The sequence below is a fragment of the Acanthisitta chloris genome, unplaced genomic scaffold, assembly GCF_000695815.1.
Source record: "Acanthisitta chloris isolate BGI_N310 unplaced genomic scaffold, ASM69581v1 scaffold2670, whole genome shotgun sequence".
In the NCBI taxonomy this organism is placed as follows: domain Eukaryota; kingdom Metazoa; phylum Chordata; class Aves; order Passeriformes; family Acanthisittidae; genus Acanthisitta; species Acanthisitta chloris.
In genome coordinates, this window is record NW_008649759.1 from 12346 (window position 1) to 36577 (window position 24232).

Here is a 24232-nt window from a genome sequence, read left to right on the forward strand (position 1 = left end):
GCCAAAGATGCTTGCTCCCAAATTAATTTTAGGAGCTGAACACAAGCACCTAGAGGGTCTGGGTACCCAGTAGTTATGAAGGCTCTATCAAGGTTGTCTCGTATTAATGACTTTCTGTTGAATCAGGATGTAGGTCTCTAAATAGGGTTATAGGAGCCTAAGTTTCTGTTAAAAAATTTTGGCTATGGAATAGGGACCTGTGGGGAGAAGTAAAAGGTTGCTTTGTACATCAACTTCTTATAAGTTTTATGACTGAATTCTGTGAGACAGGTTTTCCATGGAAAAGAAAAATTGTATCTTATTGTATCTTTATGAGTTTTTTTGTTCCTTCTATTTCTCCTTTTAATAATTGAAAACTACTGTTCATTATTTACATAAAACTGTCTCACTTGGGCCTGCTTTCTGTAACCTTTCCCCTCGGAAGAATTATAGGAATTTGCTGGCTTTCCTCAGGGGGATCCTGGCCATGTTTTATCTGAGACTTCAGGCCAGATAGGTGGTGATTTCTGTGAAGTAACTTACTGTGTTTAAATAGTTGCATTTAACCTCAGCATAGATTTGCCATTTGAGCACGTTTCAAGAAGTCACATACGTAGGAGAATACGCACTTTAATTCGATGTTCAGCCTAGTAGCTGACAGTAAATCGCCACATGTAAAATGGAGAGCGCCGTGGAAAAAAATACTAATAATGCAAAACCCTAAATGCCCTGAAGGCAAGGTATTTCAGCTGTTTCTCTAGACTGTCACTTTTTCTTTCTCTTTTTTTTTCTGACTTGTTCTTTTTTTTGTTTGGTTTTTTTTTAAATTGAGGACGTGTTAGAACCGGGGGCCTTAAGCACAGTATAAAATGACCCCAGCACAAACCTCCAGCATTCCTCATCCTTCCCTCTCCAGCTGCTAACATCAGCCAAGGCAGCACGCAGACTTGGCTGTTGCCAGCACAAGCTCCCTGGCTCTCCCCCTTCCTCCTCCCCTCCCACCCTTCTCTGCTTGCCAGTACAGTCAGCACTGCTTCATATTAAGCACAGTTGCAATTATTTGAAATGTCGAGTACAAGAGCTGTTGTTGTGTTCTTTCACCTTGATCAGCTGCTAGAGGGAAAGATGTGGGAGGAAAGGGCTTTCTTCAAAGCTTACAGCTTTTTCTCTCAGATGAATTGCTCAGTAGGTGTTTTGTCTGAAGTATTCGTATAGAAAATGATTTGAAAGTCACCTGGACAATACATGGGGCTCTTTGAGCCTAGAATCATATTTCCTAGAGAGCATCCTGAATTATAGTCTCACAGATTCATTTCCTAACTCTTTCTTTCACATCCATCTGCTATAGGACATTTCAAAGATGGTTTGGCTGCCACTGAGACCTGGAGATCTGATGCCACAATGAGGACTCACACACGGGGAGCCCCAAGTGTGTTTTTCATACACGTGGTTTGCTTCGCCTTTGCCTGCGGCGCCAGGGAGGACCAAGACGTGATGGTTCCTTTTGTCAATGCCAACTATGACAGCTACCCCATGCTCTATTTCTCCAAAGGGGATGTGCAGACACTGCGTCTCCAGGCTGCCACCACACACCAGCACATTGCAGCTCGTCTGACTGAGGCAGTGCAAACAATGCTGTCGAATCCCCTGGAGTACCTTCCTCCCTGGGACCCGAAGGAGTTCAGCGCTCGGTGGAATGAAATTTATGGCAACAACCTCGGGGCCCTGGCAATGTTCTGTGTGCTCTACCCTGAAAACATCGAGGCCACCAACATGGCCAAGGATTACATGGAGAGGATGGCAGCTCAGCCTAGTTGGTAGATTTTTGTCTTTTTTTTTTCCAAGTTGCTCTTGACTGTATAAATTGCTTACAGTTGGAGGGGTGAGTGGATGAGTGAATTGCTTAAATTATTTCAGTTGTTCTAACATTCACTTTAACAGTGACTAACTTGCTGAATGCATTTACCCTCATCTAGATCAGCAGTGACACACAGCTTTTCACCTTCACTGGACTTACCCTCTTGCAAGTCAATGCTGAAAGAAGGAGCATGACTCTGTGCACCACCCCAATTGCTGTTAAAAAAAAAATAAATCCAAAACCACTCTCAGTCTGAAGGCAAGGTTTCACATCTGGTTTGTGGCAAGAGGTGCTAAAAGTGTTAGCCTCACCCTTTCTATGGGTACAGAAGTTAATGTTCTCATTGTATGAGCGAGTCTAGCAATTGGGACCCCAAGGTCTCCTTTTCCTCATCTTCATTTTTCATACCCACCAGCAGTTCATCTCCCTTTTTTTTCTGACACAGGCACATTTTCCCTACCCCTCTGTAACAGTTGCCACTCTGTGCACCTTGCAGACTGTGGCCCAGGGTTGCTGTTCCTATGTGTAGTTTAGAGGATGGGAATGTAGGCTTTCCTATGTCTAGTTTAGAGGATGGGAATGTAGGCTTTGCCAGGACAGCAGCATCTGCCTAGGGCAGTGACTGGAGCTGGACAGGGCACTGCTTCCCTCTGTTACTGCTGCTGTTCTACAGCTCTGTGGTGACAGCAGCTCAGCAGAAATCTGAGTGAAGTTTCAAGTAAGCACAGGGAGAAGCATTAACTGTTCAAGCAGTACTCATTGCTCAAACTACTATTTCTTTCCTTCTTTGGGTTAAGACCAGCTAGTAGTGTCCTTTAAATGGCATCCATCCACGCATCATCACTAGAATTTTGCTGGATTTGAGCTAGCATAACTTGTGATCTATATGCTCCTGATGGGCATGATTTAAAAGGCATTGCAGTGTTTTGGTTCCCCTCCACTAAGTGTCAGTGGTGAATGCCACAGAAATACATGAGCTAGAACAAAAGAAGTGATGGGAGAGAGCAGGTTGTTTGCATGTCACAGAAGAGAGGGCAAATGGGAGTTGGGATAAAAGTATTGTCACAACAGGATGGTGGTAACTTCCAAAGTCTAACACTGAAGCACAGCAATACAAAGCCTCAGTCTTACCTCCAGAGGCAGTTTGTTTCTCCTGGCACACTGGCAGAGGGATGTAGCTTGTAGAGGTGAATCCAAGGATGTGCAACCATTTCCAACACAGCCCACAGACTGCTCCAAAGTCAACACCTTCCTCACGAGTTTCAATGCTCACACTCTTAAAAAAACATGTAGTTACATGGCCATCTGTTTTAATGAAATAAGAAGGAGGAGCAAGAACTATTCTGAGTAGGAGAACTGATTTGTGTCTGCCTTTCTTAGTTTCCTACATCTCTCTCGCTGTCTCAATAACCTCATTTAAGTTCCTTGTGTCCTGTAATTCCTGCCCCGGATTAATTCTGGTTCTTCTGTCCCTTGCTATAATGCTCTCCTTTGTCCCAGCTGACCAGATACCAATCAGAACCAAGCAGATATCCTATTTCTATTTGGCTCTGATGTTATTTACCTCCCTCAAACTAATCTTTTTTCTCAAGCAAGTATCTTGCATTGCCTCAGTGAAAGAGGAGCCATGCTTTTCCCATCTTTCCCTTCCTTTGCGAAACAGAGAACCTTGATTGAACCTCGACTGATTGCTGAATGGCATGTCTACATCAGAAGTAGATACAATGCGCTTATTAGGGGAAGTGCAGAAGCAGGAAATCACAAACATAGGCAATAGGGCTGGAGTAAGCTGCCCTTTATATAACCTCCAGCTGGTCAGTTTTTCACGTGATGTGACAGAAACATGGATCTGTTTTCATGGCTTTTTTCCCCCTGAGACCTTATGGCTGAATGCTGTCAACGTGGAGTTTACACTATAGCTCCATCAGTGATGGCAATAATATAGATCCCTCTCCCTCGTCCAACAGTAGTTTTTGGGAAACTCTGAAGTATGTACTGTACTGTCTGGCTTTGCTCAAATAGGTTAGCAGCTTCAGAAGCTGAAGGAGCAGACAGACAGATTATTTATTATTTTGGAAAAGGTTTTTTTACTGTGAGAGTGGTGAGACACTGGAACAGGTTGCCTAAGGAGCTAGTAGATGCCCCAGCCCTGGCAGTGTTCAAAGCCAGGTTGGATCAAGCCCTGAGCAACCTGGTCTAGTGGAGAGGTGTCCCTGCCCATGGCACAGGAGGTTGGGACTAGATGATCTGTAAGGTCCATTCCAACCCCTGAAATTCTATTACTCTGTGATTAAGTAAAGCTGTTTTTCCTAAGAAATGCAACTTTAAAGTACCTGAAAGCATTACTGGACACACTTTTCCACTTAGGATAAGACTAGGAGAGTAAACATGACAAATACAAGAGTTGTAGCTGTTATGACATCTAAAGAGCTGTGTAGATCTGTGCATGAACTATTCTGGCAATATTATAACAGTGGAATTTTAAAAAAAAAAAAGTTGTCCAGTCTATTTAGGCAAGTTTAGTGTTTCCCTCAGACTTTGGGGAAAATATCATTCTGAGTGGCACATTACAAATGTTACCCTTATCAAATAATTTGAGGGCACACATGTTCTGATCAGGCAGGTGGAAAGAAGAAGTAGTCTTGATGTTGCCTAATTTGGAACCTTGAATGTTAGAAGATTTATCTGCCAAAATTCATGTCATCAGTAAAGAGAGCTTGTCCAGAGAGGTATCAGTAGAATAAGTAAATCAAGAGAAACCTTTCTCTCCCTAGACTTCCTCTATAATGTAGGTGCCTAGACTGCCATGTAAATTGTCTGGAAAATATCTTTTTATCACTGACAGATTCATCAACTTCTGTTGGAAAGTTAAATCTGGCAGTCATATAGTTGGCAGCTTGATTCTTTCAACAGCATAGTGTGGATTTCTTTTGACTTCTGCTGTCACGGCATTGACTCTAAAATAGCTCTAGAATTAAAAAATAAATAATTCCAGCTTCACAGAATAATCAGAGTTGGAAGGGACCCTTGAGGATCATCTAGTCCCACTCCTGTCCCTGCACAGGACATCCCCAATAATCACACCCTGTGCCAGAGAGCATTGTCCAAATGCCACTTGAACTCTGTCAGGCTTGGGGCTGTGATAACTTCCCTGAGGAGCTTTTCCAATGCCTAATCACCCTCTGGTCAACAGCAAGTCATCAGTGTTTCCTCTAATTTTAGTGGCAATATTAAGCTAAATTTAAGCCTCAACCAGAAAACAAAAATGTACTTTGGTAGCACATGCAGTAGTTGTATAAAAGAAATATGGTTTAAAACATCACTGGGTATTTGTTACAGAATGCCAGGAGTTTAAGGAGACTGACATTTTAAATTTCATCTTTCCATTAGCAAAGATCCTCAATAGGAAGTTCAATATCTCAGGATATCGCTATGAGAAAGTTTGCTGGTAATTGATAAATACATGGAAGGGGCATGTAATTAAGCACTTGTGTCATTTCTCATCTATTACAATTGTCATTTTATATCACATAATAAAATACACCCTTAATTGAGTTCCCATGCATGTTGACTAACAGAGCTTGAGCCGTTTGTCATAACAACCCATGTTGATAATCATGCTGCTCATTAACAGAGCATCACTAATGGCTACATCCTGGAGTAGGTTTACATTTTAAAATAAACAGAGGTGCAATGGTTAATGGCTAACTATAACAATCACCCAAAATAATATGGGAACGATGATGTTTTGGAGACTAGCAACAGCAGAGAAATATAGTGCATTAATATTTCAGTTAAAATAGATGAACTTTAATGGTTTTGCCTGTAAATATTAAAAGCTGGTATAAGTAACCCCCTTGGATTTCTGTGGATTTGATACCTAGATACTGTCTAAAATCTTAGGGAAAGTTTGTCCTTGTATTCGAACCATATTATCTTCTTTTAGAGAGAACAGAGGATATAGATGTGTTTTCTGGCATTTTGTCTCTGAGTGGCCCCTAGAGCACTCCCCACCAGAAGGGCCTTTTGGCTGAGGGGATCTGTACTCGTGATTCTTTCCATATGCTGCCTCATCCCATTCCCGCACCGAACAGAATGATGTAATCAGAGTCACACATTGTGCAGAAATAAGAGTCCAGTCAGATCGTGTGTTTTGGACAAAGTTGTGAAAAAAACTTCTTTTTCTAAGCTCACCTTATAAACAAATGCCTTAGAAGTTCACAAATTCTGCACCCTTCTAGCAGCAGGAGAGAAATCCCCATTTGTGATTAACAGACAAGAGATTTCTGTGCTTTTTTTTTTTTTTTTTACACATAGTTGACACATTGTTTTTAAAGGCAAGTATGTTACCAATGTGCAGTAAAGTGTGGGATTTGACAGTAAGTCAGCTCTGTGGGTTTCATAGGGGAGATAATTATTGTCAAGCACATGCAGACATTCCAAGGAAATAGCAGCAGCTAAGGAGAAGCTAACACGAGGCTTCAGCATAACAAATCTGTGACCTTTCTGTATTTTCTTATAAACCAGTAATCCTGTAGCCTTCTGTTAGTCACTGTTTATTAAAAAGTATTGGAGCATCCTATAGGACCATTGCTGTTAGTATCCAAATAGTGATACAAAGTAAAAGTACATACATATAAAAAATTAAATGCATAGGTAAACATGTGATTAAAATAAATTAACATGTGACAAGCTGAAATAAAATGAGTCTCTGTGCTGACACCAGAAATTGATAACATTTGTTTGACTCCCAATAATCAACCAGCAGTCACATTCAAAGAAAACTTGGGGAGGCTTTATATGACTGTGACATAGAAGCTAGTCTCTTACAGGGAGGAGGAAAAAGAAAAGGAAGGGTAGGAGGATGAATTTGGTATCTGGAATATATATTATGTTGGTAAGTGAAATACCAAACCCTCATGCTGGTTTTATCTTTTACATATGTAGGGTTTAAAAATAGAAATTGTGTGTGTCTGTGAAATTAAACAGCCAGCTGGATTTCAAAGAGCTTCTTTTATGTCTTTTTTTAAAATCATATAGGAGATAAATTCATGCTGAAGTTCTGTGGTAGCTATAGGGATCTCACTTGGTGGCATGCCTGGTATAAAAATTTGCTAAAACAAGAGCTAGAGAGGTAATCTGTTGAAAGAATAACATAGCTGAATTTCTGAGAACAACTAGCACAGACTTGTTTACTAATGTGTCAACACAGAAGCATCATGATAGATGCTAAAGCGAGCTCTGTGTGAAAAGGACTCTCTTGTGATCAAAGCCAAAAATGAGAGAAGAAGATCTGAAAAATGCTTTAGAAGCATCAGAATGGTGATTATAGACCTATGGGGAAACAGATAAAGAGGATAAAAAGTAGATCAAGGTTTTGAGGGACTAAAGTTTTAGTTGTCTCCTCAACACCTAAGCAGTACAATCCTACTTTAATAGTGAGCTCTTAAAACTTCTTTCTATATGTTGTCTTTGTTTTTTCCATACTGATATGAATGTAGTCCTTTACATTTAGTCACTTCTTTGCCTGTCTTTCTGTCAACTGAGCTGCAAATGAACACAAGCCCTGTCAGAGTGGCTGCTCCTGAAATATGACTAGTAAAGAGACAGGGGCAAACTTGTCATCTTTTACCTTAGGCACCGGAAATATAAATCATTGATTTTTCAAGGATGCTTTTTATTCTTAACATTTTTGTTGTTGCAAATGACCAAGCACTAAGGTTGTGCTGATAATGAGGGTTTTGCTTTGGTAGCCAACCAGAAAACTGTGGAAAGGGTGAAAGCTGAGATGTTGTTTTGGATGAAATAGATTTTTTCAAAGATTTTTCTTTTTTCTTCCCAAAACAACAATTGTAGAATATTGTTCCATTAGTGAAGAAAATGTTCTATCTGAGCACAAGAAAATACTTTGTTTTGGAGACTTTGTAAGCAAAATACTTAAAATTTGGTCTAGTTTATAAAATAAATGTTGGTGGTCTAATTCCCCTTGGCAGGTATGCTTCCTCTTGGTATGTATACTTTGTCTAGCCAAGGAAGACTATTTCTCTCCTTTGCCAGAGAGAGGTCTAAAGCTGTATCTCCTTCCCCCAGAAGTGGGTCAAAACAATAGCAGTAGTGCCAAGGCATTGCCATTGGCATTGGAAAGACTGTACAATTACACAAGCAATTTCAGGAACAAGAGGTCAGTGGGCCTCATTTGCCTCATTTGCATCCCCACTTGGCATTTAATGTGCATTAAACTCAACCATGCTGTTAGCTGGCTACCATGTCTGAGATGATGGCATTGAAATGTACTAGAGGGCTGTCTTTGAACCAATTTTCACCTGTATGCCATTAGAAAAGAGCCGTGATGCATTTCCTTTGAATCTATCTAGTGAGACTGAGAAGTTCAGTACTGAGGAGGGAGTACTGGCATCCTTCCTTCAACCTCCACCTCCAGGAGTTATTCTGCAGTAATTTTTCATGGGCAAGTTTAGAACATTAAAATTCAGGATGTGGATTACTCGTGCGATACATGTGTCAGAATGTGTTTAATTCTTCATTTTGCATGCAGTGGTGCCATGTTAGCTGTTGGACTAGAGACTAAAAATCAGATCTCATGTTGCTTGGAAGGCTATTCTGTATTATCATAGAATCAACCAGGTTGGAAGAGACCTCAAAGATCACAGAGTCAAACCCTACCGCTGTTACTAGACCATGGCACTAAGTGCCACATCCAGTCTCATCTTGAAAACCTCCAGGGATGGTGAATCCACCACTTCCCTGGGCAGCCCATTCCAATGCCTGATAACTCTCTCAGTGAAAAATCTCTTCCTAATATCCAACCTAAACCTCCTCTGGCAGAGCTTGAGTATTTCAAGTTAGAGTGTCATTTTCAAATTACATCAGTTGGCAGCAAACCCCTCTTTTTTTATAAGCCCCCCTTTAGGTGCTGGAAGGCTGCTGGAAGGCCTCCCTGAAGAGGGGAGGCATCTTCACACTGAACAGTCTCAGCTCTCTCAACCTGTTTTCATAGGAGAGGTGCTCCAGCCCTCTAAGCATCTTTGTGGCCTCCTCTGGACTTCACTCTAACGGGTCCATGTCCTTCTTATGTTGGGGGCCCCAGAGCTGGATGCTGTACTCCAGGTGGGGTCTCACAAGAGCAGGGTATAGGGGGAGAATCACCTCTCTCAACCTGCTGGCCACACTCCTTTTGATGCAGCCCAGGCCCATTGGCTTTCTGGGCTGTGAGTGCACATCACTGAGTCATGTCCAGCTTTTCATCCATCTGAACCCTCAAGTTCTCCTCCTCAGGGCTTTTCTCAGTGAATTCTTCTCCCAGTCTGGGATTGCTCTGACCCAGGTGGCCCTAATACTGGTTTCAGTAAGGAATTAGTTACTAGTAGTGAGTGGTGAGGGAAAATTGCAAAAAAACCCATTTCTGCTGAGATAAGAGATAATAGTAGCATTAAGAATGTTGGCAAGAAATGAAGAGGTTGTGGTAATCTTGGTTTTCTTGTTGATAGTGAATTTTGCTTTCCATCCAAAATTTTATACAAATGGTCTACTTTTATTTAGTGCATGGAATCACATGTGATGGAGGTGGTGTGTATTGAACAAATACAGTGCATTCATGATTGTTCTTGACACCATAAATTGATTACTGAAGAACTGGATCTTAACCACCCCTTTAGATGCATTGTTCATTGCAGAAGGTGGCAAATCTAAAACAGATAAACCACATTGCACCATGCTAAAATTCTCAACACATGTAGGAAAACCATATTACTTATCCATAATTCCAATCTTATCCATGATCTCTTTATTTCTCCAGTTTCTTCATGGAGGATTTATAGCAAACTCTGAATGTTTAGAATAAAGTAATAGAAATATTTCATATGACACAGATGAACAGCACTTAAAAGAACACCCCAGGCATGTATTTATCTTGTGCCATTCACAGAATTTGTCCAGACAGCAGCTCTTTGTGCAGAATGATGCACATGGCTTTGGGTATTTATGGAGTTTGATCATTAGGCATCAAACCCATTCAGCACTTTTTGCTCTCTTATAAACCTTCTCAAGTTTCCAGATAGGCACCTCTTCCAAATACAGGTATAGGTATGGAAGTGTGAAGAGGTATTGTAGGGATGTCTTTATGTTTTAACTGTTACTTTAAACTATGTTTTAGAATTTTTGGAACAGTTGCCTGTGTTGCAACTAAGTAGTTGCTCTATATAAAAGAATCCATTATAGATATGTTTATTTACTTTGGATTCTCTTTTTGTAACATTTGGTGCCTCTAACAGACTGAAGAGGCTAATGTAGCCTTGTGGTAAAGGTTACTTGCTGTCTTCAGACAATTAATTGCTAAGCTGAGGTTCATACTATCTGATGTTAACTTTTACTCCTGAGAGGCTTAGAAAATAGCTGTTTTAGAGTTCAAAGTGTTAGCATGTTTTTGTCTATCTTTATTCGTATAAATACGCACAACTTTTCTTAAATAGTTGAGAGCAGAATTATCCCCGAAACCTCTTTTTTCACATAATATGTTCAGGGGACGCCTATGGTTCCATGCTTTCCCACAGTTTATCATCCAGGCTGTTTACCCAGTCTGACACAAAGAGATACATTTGAAAAATGAGAGCAAATTTTAGATACAAAAAAACATTCAATGTTTGCTACTTGACCATTCTTCTTGTGAACCATGTTCCACATTGGTGTACATTGCTTCATTCCCTTGGAATTTAAGTTAAGGGTGAGTGCACTGATTTATAGCAGCTAAAGAATTGTTACTTCAAAAGAGCAACATTTTAAGAACAGATATTGACTGGGGACTTACATGTTTAGAAATTAGGGTCTTTATATCGTCAATTTTCCCTATTGTGTGCCTCTCCTCTGTGAAATTCTATACAAGACTTAACTGCACAGAACTACAATTTGAGGGAAGTTACAACAAAATTACTTGTCTAACTCAAGGTGTGTAACTATGCCAGTATGTAGGATGAGGGTACCTAACACAGGCTGTTTACATGGAAAGGCTCTTAGATTCTTTCTTCTCTGAAGAAACCAAGCACTTAAATGCAGTTATATCTTACCAATTTTAGCACTTCCCAGGTAGAAGAATGCTTCCTGTTTTGTCAGAGGCAGTAACACAGAGAACAATATGTGCCCTTATATTGCAGAATTTGATGCAGTATTGTGTTAGAAATCAAACATAAACTTAGCATACATCTTCACAGTGAAAGGCAATAAATCAGTTTCACTGTCAAATCCCATTTCAAATGAAGTCAGGTAATGATCAGTAAATAGCTTTAAGGAGATTCTAATTAGCAACTTTCATGTTGTTAAAAGGATACTGAAGTTTTAATTAAATATTTCAAATTAGGTCAAATTCTTTCATTGTACTTTTCTTCCACCCTAATGTATAACTTAGCCTCCAACTCTTTGTAATTGTTCCAAGCAGAGGCCCTTAAAGTGAAATTTCCTGTACTCATTTGAACTTCAGTTTCTGAATATGCAAAGGTTCAGTGAAAAACAAAACTAAAAATACTTTGGAAATCAGGATTCATGATATAGCTGGTCAAAGGAATGTTCCTGTGTCACAGGATTACTGACAGGAATCACAGTGCCAGAATGCTGCATATAACCGACATAGAGTGCAACTTCAGTGTAGAAGGAACAGCATTGTAAGAGTTTTTTCAATGCTAAGTAAAGATGAAAAAGCAGAATAGAGATGCAGAGACTTAATTGAGATTGACAAATAGTTAACTCAGATTTTCAGCTTGTGTGCCTCAGTGACGGAGTATAAAAAATTCTAGAGAGTCAGAAGAATTGGTTGTCCAGTTCAACCGTATTTTATTTCAGTTTATTTGGACATACAGAAAGAATGAGCACTAGAAAAAGTATGTAAATGTTTTGGTTACAGGTCTGCAATTTTTTGTACAACAATTAAGTGAAAAACTAAGTAGGAAATTTTACTATACCTGGCTGGAATTCTTCACTGATAAATTTAGAGTTTCAACCAGGAAGGAAATATTAGAGAAATGATCCTGACATTGACCACAGAGAATGGCATGGGATGTGGAGAAGATGAATAGTAAATTTCTAGAAATCTTTTTTCCTGATGTTTTGACAATTATTTGTTACCACACTTTTAAGTGTCTGTCTTAATATTCTTCACAACCATTTTCTGTCAGTGCCTGTCTGGTAACCAAGAAAATTGTGCAAACAATTTAATCTAGTCTAATAAAAACCATAGTTCAAATAGAAGGTCAAATTCTGCTGCTCAGTGCTGAATGCATTCAGGTATTTGATTTAAAAATCTGTGAGATAAATGTTTCATTTAAAAAAGAAAAGAAAAAACGATGTTTAACTTCACTCATCTGAGGATGCGATTGAAGTTGAGGTGAATGGTTAAAACTCTTACAAATTCAGTTACTAAAAAGCATACAGAGTCTTTCCTTACACAGAGGTATGAGTGTGCCTAGCTCATTTGAGTTCTTCCAGTGATGTTAAATATGCTGAAATAAAAATTAAAGATAATTTTTCTTACTTGCATATCTTGTGTTTTACCATTGTTTCAGTGCCATAGGCTGATGGTCATAATTTCTACATTGTTTACTAATGCATTTTGAATGCAGATAAATGCTTCTGTAGCAGAATGATGATTTATTATTTTTTAATCTTACTCTTTTAGTACTTTTTCTCATCTGTTCACACTGCTGCTTACACAATCTAAGATGAACTCATGTTTATGAAGTCATAGAATAGTGGAAGCTGGAATGTACATGGAATGCACTGCACAATTTCCACTGACTGCAGTAGGGCACTCTCTCATCTCAACAATTTGAAATTCATTTTTGTAATAAAATATATTGCAGAGAGTGAAAGATGAGAACATGTGTGAAAGCAACTGATGATTGTTCAGTTTATCAAATTTTTTTTCACTATGTATTCATTCCTTCAAATTTCCTTTTTGTACAACCATGGCCTGGAAGGTTTTTTTCACTATGTATTCCTTCAAATTTCCTTTTTGTACAACCATGGCCTGGAAGTACTGTAAGTACTGCAAAACTAAAGTCTTCGATACACAATCTATGCTTGGTTTAAGAGAACTATTTATTCTAAACTACCTCCATTATGAATTTTCTTGGTACATCTTTAATATTTTACTAAGTTCAGTGTAATCATTGGATACAAGTTGGTAGTTCCTAGAAAATTATTTTGAGTAGTGACAGCATTTTACCTCTATTCTATCTTAGTATTAAGAAAATCCCAGTGTTGATTAAGTATGGTGATTTGAACTGTAGCCATGAAAGTAAATTTCATCATCTCTGCTTCTGTCCTTGAATGCATTTGGGGAATGAACCAAGAGCATAGTGAGTTATTTTATTATACTTTCTTTAAAGACAGCTGTAATCCCATAGCCACCATTCAGGAATTTATCAACATTTGGCTTCTTTGGAAAAGGAAAAGTTTGTTACAGGAGTTTGGAGGAATGTAAAATATGGGTTATTACTTTATCACAAGAATGATGTGAACCTTGCTTGAGATAAATAGATTCCATTTCTGTGCAATCAGTATTCTGCATATCTGTTACTTCTAGTAAACCCCAGAATATTGCAAGCACTTTTTTAATATTTAACAACTTAACCTTTCTAATAAAATTAATGAGCTTTGAAGGTTAATGTTGTCCATACTTAGAAAAGAAAACAGTGGTCTTGGAGACTTGGTAAGTAGCTTGCTATTGTGTTAAAATTGAAAATTAATTGCCTAACTTTGGAGACATTAAGGCATATACATATCACAGTACCATAAGGGAGAAAACTAAGTAGGTGAAACTAAACTAATTGGCATCTTTCTTTATTGACAGGCTAGTGAAGGATGCCCCATGGGATGAGGTCCCTCTCGCTCACTCCTTAGTTGGTTTTGCCACTGCATATGACTTCTTGTACAGCTATCTTAGCAAGACTCAACAGGAGAGATTTCTTGAAGTAATTGCCAATGCCTCGGGATATATGTACGAAACATCTTACAGACGTGGATGGGGCTTCCAATACCTCCACAACCACCAGCCTACCAACTGTGTGGCCCTGCTGGCTGGGAGCCTGGTTCTCATGAATCAAGGTATGTGCTAAACCATAGGAATGTTTTTCTGAAGTGTACCAACTCAAATCAGCCATTTATGCAGCAAAGTTCAGGATTTGTTGCAAGTGCTTCTGAGTGTACAGCAGTGTTGGGTTTGCACTTTTGCTGCTTAGAAAAAAATTATTTAATGAATAAAACAAAAGTCTGTGGGCAAATGTACAGGGCATAATATATATGCATATATACTTGCCTATATAAATTCAGTTATCCAAGTGATTCTGATTATCTCACCGTTTGTAAGAATAAATAATCCCCTTGTGTACAGTCTGTCCAGTCCAGATTTATAGACAGTGTCTCTCAGAGTAGATTATCAGTAAAGAGCAATACCCTTGGTCTCCTTACACAACACATTGAGAAGGTCAGCAGTCAGAAACACCCTGCACTCTGCTGGGAGCTAAACAGGATAACCTGCAATTTCATCCAAGACTTCTGTCTCCTGAGCGAGCTGCAGAAGTGTAACTTTATCCACCCAAAGGCCACAGCTCAGGACCTTTCTTTCCAGCAGCCTTTTCTATGAAGATAAGCAGGGCTTTACTTCTTCCCTCCAAACTCAGCCCTTGATTCCACAACTGTCATCCAACAGGGGTCAGTGCCAGGTGTCCTCTTCTTCTTTGCTCTGGGGACTAAAAACCATCCTTCCCACCTCCAAGGTGAATACCCTCACCAGTTGCTTCTGGCTGCTCTGCTTGGGGGGCTATCCCTCTCCTCCTGTCCAAGTGATACACAGTGTAAATGAGTACACAAATCAGAGTCAGAGGGAGAGAGCAAGTAAGAAATCCTGACTTTAAACCCCAGAGGTACTTCAGCTGAGAATCATGGAGCCAGCTCTTGCTTTTATAAGATTGCATCAGTATTTTATCAAGTGATTATTTAATATGTGCTAGAAGGATTTGAAAACATGATTCCCAATGAACTACTTACATGCTGCAGTCAAAGAAAATCTAGTTTCTGGATGCTGATGCCATTGCCAGTCTGTTCAGCCCTGCCAAACCAAGGCATACCTGCACATCATTGGATATGGAAACACTCAAAGAAGTGTGCCAAAAACCTGTGGCATCTACTGTGTTTGGAGGGTCATCTTCAGTGCTTGTCAAAACGAGCACATTGGCTGATGTGTATATGCTGAAAGGCATCAAGAGCATGTGCAGAAGTTATTCCCTATCCTCCTGTCTCGCCTTCCACAAATTGTAGACTCAGGCCATGTTTATTCAGTGGGTTTTGTTAAATTCCATATAATTCCATCCTTCCCCAAGCCTCTGTTGGTGCAGAAAGCTGGCAGTTTGCAAGATGACTCTGTTTTTCATTACAGTATAGACCATAAGTATGCTTTGTGCCAAGCAATGGTAACATAGCAAAGTTGGGCAATATCTCTTTCACTAAAGGTTGGTGAAGGTTGGGGTTTTTGGGGGGGGGTGAGGGGGGAGGAAAAATTCAGCAAATTAAGGAATGCTTGAGCACTTTGAAAATAGTGGTAATATTTCAAATGAAAATAGATCAAAACAGACTGTGTTTCTAAATTAAAATTTTGCTATTTTCAATATAGAACAAGTTTTCCTTTTTTTAAAAATGGAAATTTATATGAAATTTTTGTTTGTTTAAAACAAAAAAAAGAAACGTTTTTGAAAAAATTATCATTCCAAAATGAAAGACTTATTCTGAAAGAGAAAGAAAGGGAGGGAGAAAGGGAGTGAACATATAATTCTTCTTTTATTGGGTGCATAGCAATTGCAAATAGTGTATCCCAGTGTAGACCTTTCCCCCTAAAGGTTTAAATTCCAACTAATAATTTTAAACACAATTCAGTTTGCAAAGCCTAAAAATCCAGCTTGAAAACAGATAAACATTGTCAGGCTATACAACAAACCAGAACAAATCTCACCTAAAATTAGCAGTATCTAAAGCAAGTATCTATATCAAGGCCTTGAGTTACTTTTTTGAATATGAGTGTTTGCTTTCAGTACAAAGACTTCAGTATATGCACGTGCCTAGAATTAATTGTAATTAGTTTAGTTTTTCAGTCCTATGACAGTGCTGAGACTTACTTTTGTCATTCGAATGTATAATTATTATCTTAGTATGCTGTAAGTATAGCACTATAGCATAGATGTTCACAAAGTAAACAGAACATATATGCATTACAATGGGAAATGCACTGTGCTGAACCATGGAAAAAACCATTCTAGGTAGTGCAGCAGTCAAAAGTTAGATATCCTGAATGTTATGTCACATGGGTGGATCAATTTGGGATTTTATTCAGACTGACTGCTGTGCTGCCAACTCCATTGAAGTAGTGTCATGATAACTGAGTAATGTAAGTGGAAGTAAGTAGTACCACCTGTCCCTGTTGCTCAGACCTTCCCCAATGTCATGGATAAAAATACCAGGTTAGACTCAGGTTGTACCAGGTTAGACTCAGGTTGTCTGTTTAGCTTAGATGTTGCAATGTTTTTTTCTCTCTGTGAACTGAGCAGGATTTGGCAGCCTTGACTAGCAGGATGCCTGAATTGCTCAACACTCTGCTGAGCATACAGTATTTGTGGGAATGAGGTGAAACACTCAGTAGCAGGTTAGAATGTAGCTCCTACTCCCTTAGCCTGGCATGTGTGCTTCATTGAGCAGGTACCACTTCACCACATAGTGGAGAGTAATGTGTGCCAGCTGAGCTCTGCTGTATGGTGGAAATAAGTCTGGTTAAATCTCTGTTCAGACATTTTGAGCTGGGAGAACACTAAGTTGTCATGAAGAAGCACAACTCAGTTGGTCTCTGTTTAGTCCTACCTATGTTGTCAGTCAATTCAACAGAACCTAAGAGGAAGCACATAGCCTTTCCTCTGATGGGTTCCACTTCTGCAATACATAAATGCAGTACTGAGGCTGTCATGACTGTGCTTAGTGAAGCCAGACAAGCCCTGAGAAGGTTTCTCATGATCACTTCCCAGCTCTTGGTTTGTGTAGAGCAGACCAAAATAGTAAAACCTATGAAATCCTTTTCTTTAGAAAAAACTATAACTACTTAAGGCTTGTATATATGTGGAGGCTGAGAATCTACATAGTTAGAAGATTAATTTTAGTCTGGAATTGAGGAATCTACTTTTGGAATTAACCATACAAACCTTGTCCAAAATAACTTCTATTTAGATAACCCTTTAGGTTGTACAACAAACTCAAAATGTAAGAAAACAGCGTGTCTTAAAATAGACCATGAGTTAGTAGAATATCAGTTCACTGGAGCTCAAATGTGAACTTTTTTGTATTTTTAAACTCTCAGGATCTCCTTACCACGCTGGCAGTCATGACTGTGAGAAAAGACCGATCAGAATTTTTGCATTATTGGAGCCCTCTAGTGGGGCCATCAGTTTGTTTTCATATGGCTTTCATTTGAAATGCAATAAATGGTCTTGGTCTGGCTTTCCCCTTTTTTGCATGCCCTGAATGCATTAAGGAAATTAGCTTTTTAGATTGTAAAGTGTGGCCCCACATTATTAGCCAAAGGTGTTTGATAGATTTTCCCGTGCTCATGTGACCTTGCTTTGCTGTGTTTATACACAGTGTTTTGTTTTTCACCGTGTAGCTACAGGGATCCTGCAGCAGTAGGTCATATTACAGAGCTCCAGATTGCAGATTCCTTGCTGTGAAGGATCCTACTGTGGGAGTACAGATGACACCAATCTATGAACTGTGGTGTTGTAGTTAGATTTGACATCTTTTTCTTTCAGGCTACCTTCAGGAAGCTTATTTGTGGACCAAGCAAGTGTTGACCATCATGGAGAAGTCAGTGGTCCTGCTGCAGGAGGTCACGGATGGCTCCCTCTACGAAGGGGTGGCTTATGGCAGCTACACAACCAGATCACTCTTTCAGTACATGTTTCTTGTTCAAAGGCACTTTGACATCAATCACTTCCACCACCCCTGGCTCAAGCAGCACTTTGCATTTATGTACAGGACTGTCCTGCCAGGTAGGTCCTTTGGGTGAATGAAGAAGAATCTTCTAACTTTTAAAGCAGCAGTACATTTCATACTTGAAATAGGCCATTTTAAAATAACATGGTGCTTTTAAAAGAACCATTTCCTTGGATTTTACATTCATCCTTAATCAAAACAGTGACATCCTTGTTTATCACTGCTTATTAAAGACAATTGTTTATTAAACTCTGGCTTTTAAAACCAGTGGAAAGATGGAAACGTCATTTGGCTTTCTGTTTGATTCTTTTTCATTTTTTTCCTTTGCCAAAAATCATCACTCAAAAAGATTAGGTGAAAGAAAAAGCAAATGATGAAGCCAGGGTAAAAGTATCAGTAAAGTGTAGGAAAGTTTTACATGATCACCAGGTTTCCACAAAACAGTGAAATACATTTTTACACAATTAAAATATTTTTCCTATTGAAAATGTTATTGACTCAAATGATCAGTTTCTCTGTGCACTCCAGGGGTACATGAACCATTTTCTTTTGTCAATCTGAGAGTTTAACAGAAATATCTGACATCACTAATGAGGAAATTTTGCAGACTTTTTAAATATCTTTGTTCTCTTGCTGCATCTCTCCACTGTCTTGCAGTGCATTTAGCATGTCTAATTTGAAGTCCAAGTTGTGACTGAAAGGTGGAGATCTGCAAATACAAAACCAGTTATAAGTTAATAAATATTGCTGATCCATTCTGAGCCCAAGAAAATATTTCATTTCAGGAAGTCTTGCAAGGTTTTGATGATGGTGTCATCCTAGAAGCAAGCATGGTTTGGGGTGGAAGGGACCTTAAAAATCATCTAGTTCCAACCCTGCTGCCATGGGCAACATCTTGCACTAGACCAGATTGCTCAAAGCCCCATCTAGACTGCCTTGAACATTTCCAGTCATCCACCACTTCTCTGGGCAATCTGTGCCAGTGCCTCACCATCCTCACAGTAAAGACCTTCCTTATAGCCAAACTAAATCTACCCTCTTTCAGTTTAAAGCTCTTACCCCTTGTGTTTCTTATTTGAAGGACTATTCAAATTCCTGGTTAAAAATACCATGATAACTTTCTTGACTATAAGAACCCCAGATCTATCCATGTACATAAGGGAAGGTGTGCACAGCTCTGACATACCAGCACAGTCACATAAGGAATTGTGCCGACTCCATGTGACACCTCAGGCATCCACTGGGGAGAGGTTTCTAAGAGCAAATGAACTCATGCTGATTGTTTCAGGGTAAAACAGATTAGCTTTTTTTCCTTGGAGGCACCTCTCTTTTCTTGCTTTAGAGAGTATGGATTCACATAGGAAAAATGAAAGCTATAAAGAGAAAATTGTCTTTGCCAGATTTGAGTGAGAAGAGGAAGTGAATGGGACATTGTGTCTTACTTTTTGTGTAGTACTTTGTCTGTAGCCCAAAGCTGAAGCAAAAAAAGGTGAATATTCAAGTCAGCTACAGCAGAAGGAAACAGCTCCTGTGTAACCTATTTACAGCTCATTTACAAGTAGGTGTATAAACATCTGAAAAGGCTGTTTCTGTTTGTACCCCTTGGCTTCACCAGCATGCTCCACAAACACATCTTTGTATGTTTATTTGTTCTTTCTTACATTCCTTTTCACTTTTTCCCAAGGGTTTCAGAGAACTGTGGCCATCGCGGATTCCAACTATAACTGGTTCTACGGGCCGGAGAGCCAGCTGGTGTTTCTCGACAAATTCGTCATGCGCAACGGCAGTGGGAACTGGTTGGCAGAGCAGATCAGAAGGAACCGAGTGGTGGAGGGCCCAGGAACACCATCCAAAGGGCAGAGGTGGTGCACTCTCCACACTGAATTTCTCTGGTATGGAAAGGAATGAGTGGGCTCAAAGGGAACCTGACAGCTGTTTGCTGCTAGTGGTAATTCATTATCTTTAGATTTGTACCGTAGAAGCAGAGATGGGGCTGGCCATGTGCCACCCAGAGTCATTAGGGCCCAGAAGAACTTCTTCACTTAGCATACATGCACAGTATATGTTGTTACAGGGCACACCTTGGTCTTGCCCTGCATCTACTTTTATGGTATTTTTCCACTGTCTGTTGCTTTTATAGAATACAGGCAGTTCCAAAGGAACTGAAAATTTATATGTATGTAGTCTTTGTCTTATTTGGCCCATTCTAATGGGTTTTAATCCTATTGTGTTCTTTTATAAATTAATTATGTGACTATTTAAAGCATAGATTTCTTTCAAAAGCTCTGAGAAATAGTACAAACTTTCTTTTAAAAGCTAAAGCAATGGAAGCAGTAAGACTACTGTTAACTGACTTTGCACACTAATTTGGAAGCTATGCTTGGAAAAAATGCCATGATAGATGACTAGATCCATATTTTTCCATGTAATTTACAGCTCTGCTAACTTCTATGTTAATCTTCTAAAGGTAAGAAATAAAAAGACCTAAGAGGCTTTAGATACACATATAAATTCCCTTAGTTCATGGGGAGAACAAGAACATTTTTGGAGAGTCAGTGTAGCTCTATTTCTCTCTCTTGCAAGGAAAATATTATTGAATGTCTACTGTTTTGCATTTATGACATGCACATTAGCGTGCATGTTTGTTAGGCCCCAAGCAGCCTTTATCTTGTTATTTGAAAAATACAGAATCTCTCCTCTACACCTTCATTACATCATTGTTTTCTCCTGTGTCTCCATGGAAATCCTGGGAATTTATGCTCAAAACATTCATTCTGATATAAAAAGGAAAGAAGTTTTTAAGAGCACCTGAGTAAAACAAAAACAGAGTATCTGAATATTCCAACAGTTGCCTTTCCTGCAGTGCTGCTCTTATGATGAGCATGTCCACTCGCATTAGGTCTCAGGAAAGAGTTAGGGTAGTCTCAATAAAGGAGCAGTAGCTATAGAGCAGACTACCAGTGCTGGTTGGAATTACCCAAAGCTATATGCAGGACATGAACTGTGATTGTCTAGAGCCTGCCAGAGGCTCCTGGTTAGCTGTAGAGATTAAATCTGATGAGGAACCACATAACAGAAATATTACTGGACTTAATGATAATTTGGTTTACTTTGGTTGCTTGAAACAATGCCGGGAGGTTAAGGTTTGTTTTCCATAGTTGGCTTGGTTTGGTTTGGTTTTTTGATGTTTTAACAACATCAAATAAAACAAAAATTATAACTATTGTAATCCTTTCTGGAATTAAGACCTCTTTTTAAACCAAATGTCATATATCTTGCAATTTATACAGTAAACCTATGCAAATTTTTCTTCAGACGAGTTGCAGAAAGAAACTAAAATATGTTAACTGATAGAAATCATAAATGTTTATCTTTTAAAATACCTTTTCATTAATTTTTACCTTATTCCTAAATCTGTTTGGAGACTACAGACTTCTGTAAGCAATAGTTTGTGGAAACAGATACTCTGCTTCTCTTGATTGCCCCAACCCTGGCAGTGTTCAACACCAGGCTGGATGAGGCCTTGAGCAACCTGATCTAGTGGGGAGGTGTCCCTGCCCATGGCAGGGGGGTGGGACAGGGGATCTGTAAAGTTCATTCCAACCCCTATAATTCTATGATTCTATGATTAAGTAGTCAGTAAACAGGTGCAAATGTTGATGTCTGGTGCAGAATAGACAGTGTCTCCAACCTGATCCTGATTTGCTTTTTTTAAAGATCTGTATTGCAGTCAGTAGTTTTATTATTATATGAGACAAAACATGGCTAGTTTGACATTATTGGTACTCTTATTTTTGAACTGCAGAAAGATTGCTTGCTTTGATTGCAGAGCAGATGCTTTCAGCTATCATTCTGTAAAAAGTGCACAACAAATTTGTATAGGGATTAGTTTGATAAATATCATTACAACTGTATGGTTAGGAAGCATAAGTGTGTGGGCTTTATATTGCTGGCTTGCTCCTTGATGTAAATATTGAATCGCTTTTTGGGTTTTGGCCAGGTGCTGATAATAAACAATTATCAATTTTAAACCCATCAAACATTTAAACCCATTTTCTCGTCTTTTTGGCAGGTATGATGCAAGTTTGCGCTCTGTACCTCCACCAGACTATGGGGTTCCTAAGCTGCATTATTTTGAGGACTGGGGAGTTGTAACCTACGGAAGTGCTTTGCCAGCTGAAATCAACAGGCCTTTCCTTTCCTTCAAGTCAGGAAAGCTGGGAGGACGTGCAATATATGATATTGTTCATGAGAACAAGTACAAAGAGTGGATCAAAGGGTGGAGGAACTTTAATGCTGGCCATGAACACCCAGACCAGAACTCCTTTACTTTTGCTCCCAACGGTGTACCTTTCATCACAGAAGCTCTGTATGGGCCAAAATACACTTTTTTAAATAATGCATTGATGTTTTCCCCTGCTGTGTCCAAGAGCTGCTTCTCCCCATGGGAAGGGCAGATTACAGAAGACTGTTCCTCAAAGTGGCTTAAATATAAACATGACTTGGCCGGTGACTGTCAGGGACGAGTAGTTGCTGCCATGGAGAGAAGCGGAGTGGTTTTTATTAGAGGAGAAGGAGTGGGTGCATACAATCCTAAACTGAAGCTGAGAAAATTGCAAAGAAACCTCATACTCCTCCATCCCCAACTTCTCTTGCTAGTGGACCAAATTCACCTAGAAGATGACAGCCCTCTGGAGGCAGCGACCAGTTACTTTCACAATGTGGATGTGCCTTTTGAAGAAACAGTTGTTGACGATGTCCATGGGGCCTTTATTAGGCACCGTGATGGGATCTATAAGATGTACTGGATGGATGACACTGGCCACAGTGAGAAAGCCATCATTGCTTCAAGGATGTACCCTCGGGGCTACCCCTACAACGGAACCAACTACGTGAATGTAACGACCCTCTTGCGGCGCCCCGTGACGAGGGCCATCTACCTTTTCATCGGGCCCTCTGTGGACGTGCAGAGCTTCACTGTCCGTGGAGATTCTCCGCAGCTGGATGTTTTTGTCACCACTGCTGAGCATGCCTACGCAGTGTACCTGTGGCCTGCTGAGGATGGGTCCCGCTCTGCCTTTGCACAGGTTATTGCAGACCGCCAGAAAATTGTCTTTGACAAAGCCTCTGCCATTAGGAGCTCCACAGTGCCAGAAGTGAAGGACTACATAGGGATCGTGGAGAGGAACCTGCAACATTTTAAGCCTGTTTTCCAGCAGCTTGAGAAGCAGATCCTGTCTCGTGTGCGCAACACGGCTAGCTTTAGGAAGACTGCTGAGCGCCTGCTGAGGTTTTCAGATAAGAGGCAGACAGAGGAAGCCATTGACAGGATATTTGCAATCTCACAGAGGCAGCAGCAGCAGCAGCGGGGCAGGGCAAAGAAAAACAGAAAGGTAGCCAAAGGCTACAAATTTGTTGATGCTGTTCCTGACATTTTTGCACAAATCGAAGTGAATGAAAGAAAAGTGCGACAAAAGGCACAAACTCAAGCACAAAAAGAGTTGCCTGTAGATGAAGATGAGGAAATGAAAGATCTCCTGGATTTTGCAGATATCACTTACGTGAAGCACAAAACTGGGGTGTCAATAAAAGGCCAATTGGGGCTGGCACATATGTCAACAACTTCTCGAAGTAGTGCCCCATCGATATCAGCTTCTTATACTCGCCTCTTTCTAATTCTCAACATTGCTATTTTTTTTGTCATGTTAGCAATGCAACTCACATATTTTCAGAAGGCCAAGAGACTGCATGGCCAAAGATGTCTGTATGCAATACTTTTAGTAGACAGCTGTATATTATTGTGGCTGTATTCTTCCTGTTCTCAGTCACAATGTTAGCAGAAGATCTCTACTAGTCGACCAGTTTATGGTCATGTATGTCTATGCAAAAGCATTAACCCTAATAGGGCCAAAGTTTATCTTCTTTTTTTCTGAAACATTCCAAAAACAGCTGGGGAAAGATTGTTTTCAGACCAGAAGGAATGGAAGAACAGGGCAAGCAATGAATATCTCAGAAAACTAAGTACTCCTCTATGTTTTGAGTTGGCCCTCACATCTGAGGGAATATTATGCTTTGTTCATCAGAGTTCAGTAATGTTAAGTTGTAATTAATTTTTTTTTTTTTTTTTGCTGAGAAGAGCCCTCTTAATAGATTTGTTTCTAAGGATTTTCTTTTTAATACAGAATTTGTTTTGCATGTAGTGAGTTTTCATTTCAGGCTGCTATGGATGTCTCTGGACATTCTCTTAAGATAAGGACATTAAAATATAAGTGCAAGTCAGATCTTAGCAGTAGACTTCATTTCTCTCTGCCAAACCAAAGAATGCTTCAATATGGGACATTCCTGTATAATTACTGCAGACCCTTA

The 24232-nt window shown here is 39.6% G+C and overlaps 1 protein-coding gene across 1 annotated transcript; it reads left to right on the plus strand.

Annotated features, from left to right (window-relative positions):
* The first annotated feature begins 1380 nt into the window (after positions 1-1380).
* Positions 1381-24012, plus strand: DSE (dermatan sulfate epimerase). The gene is made up of 5 exons (XM_009070253.1): positions 1381-1796; positions 13692-13945; positions 17683-17922; positions 19551-19758; positions 21939-24012. The coding sequence occupies exons 1-5, from the start codon at positions 1381-1383 to the stop codon at positions 23701-23703; spliced, it is 2883 nt and encodes a 960-aa protein (XP_009068501.1). The 3' UTR covers positions 23704-24012.
* Positions 24013-24232: the final 220 nt, after the last annotated feature.

Coding starts and splice junctions, on each gene's coding strand:
- DSE (XM_009070253.1), top strand. CDS start 1,381: ATGAGGACTCACACACGGGGAGCCCCAAGTGTGTTTTTCATACACGTG. Junction 13,946..17,682: donor CCTGGTTCTCATGAATCAAG/GTATGTGCTAAA, acceptor TTTTTCTTTCAG/GCTACCTTCAGGAAGCTTAT. Junction 17,923..19,550: donor GTACAGGACTGTCCTGCCAG/GTAGGTCCTTTG, acceptor CTTTTTCCCAAG/GGTTTCAGAGAACTGTGGCC.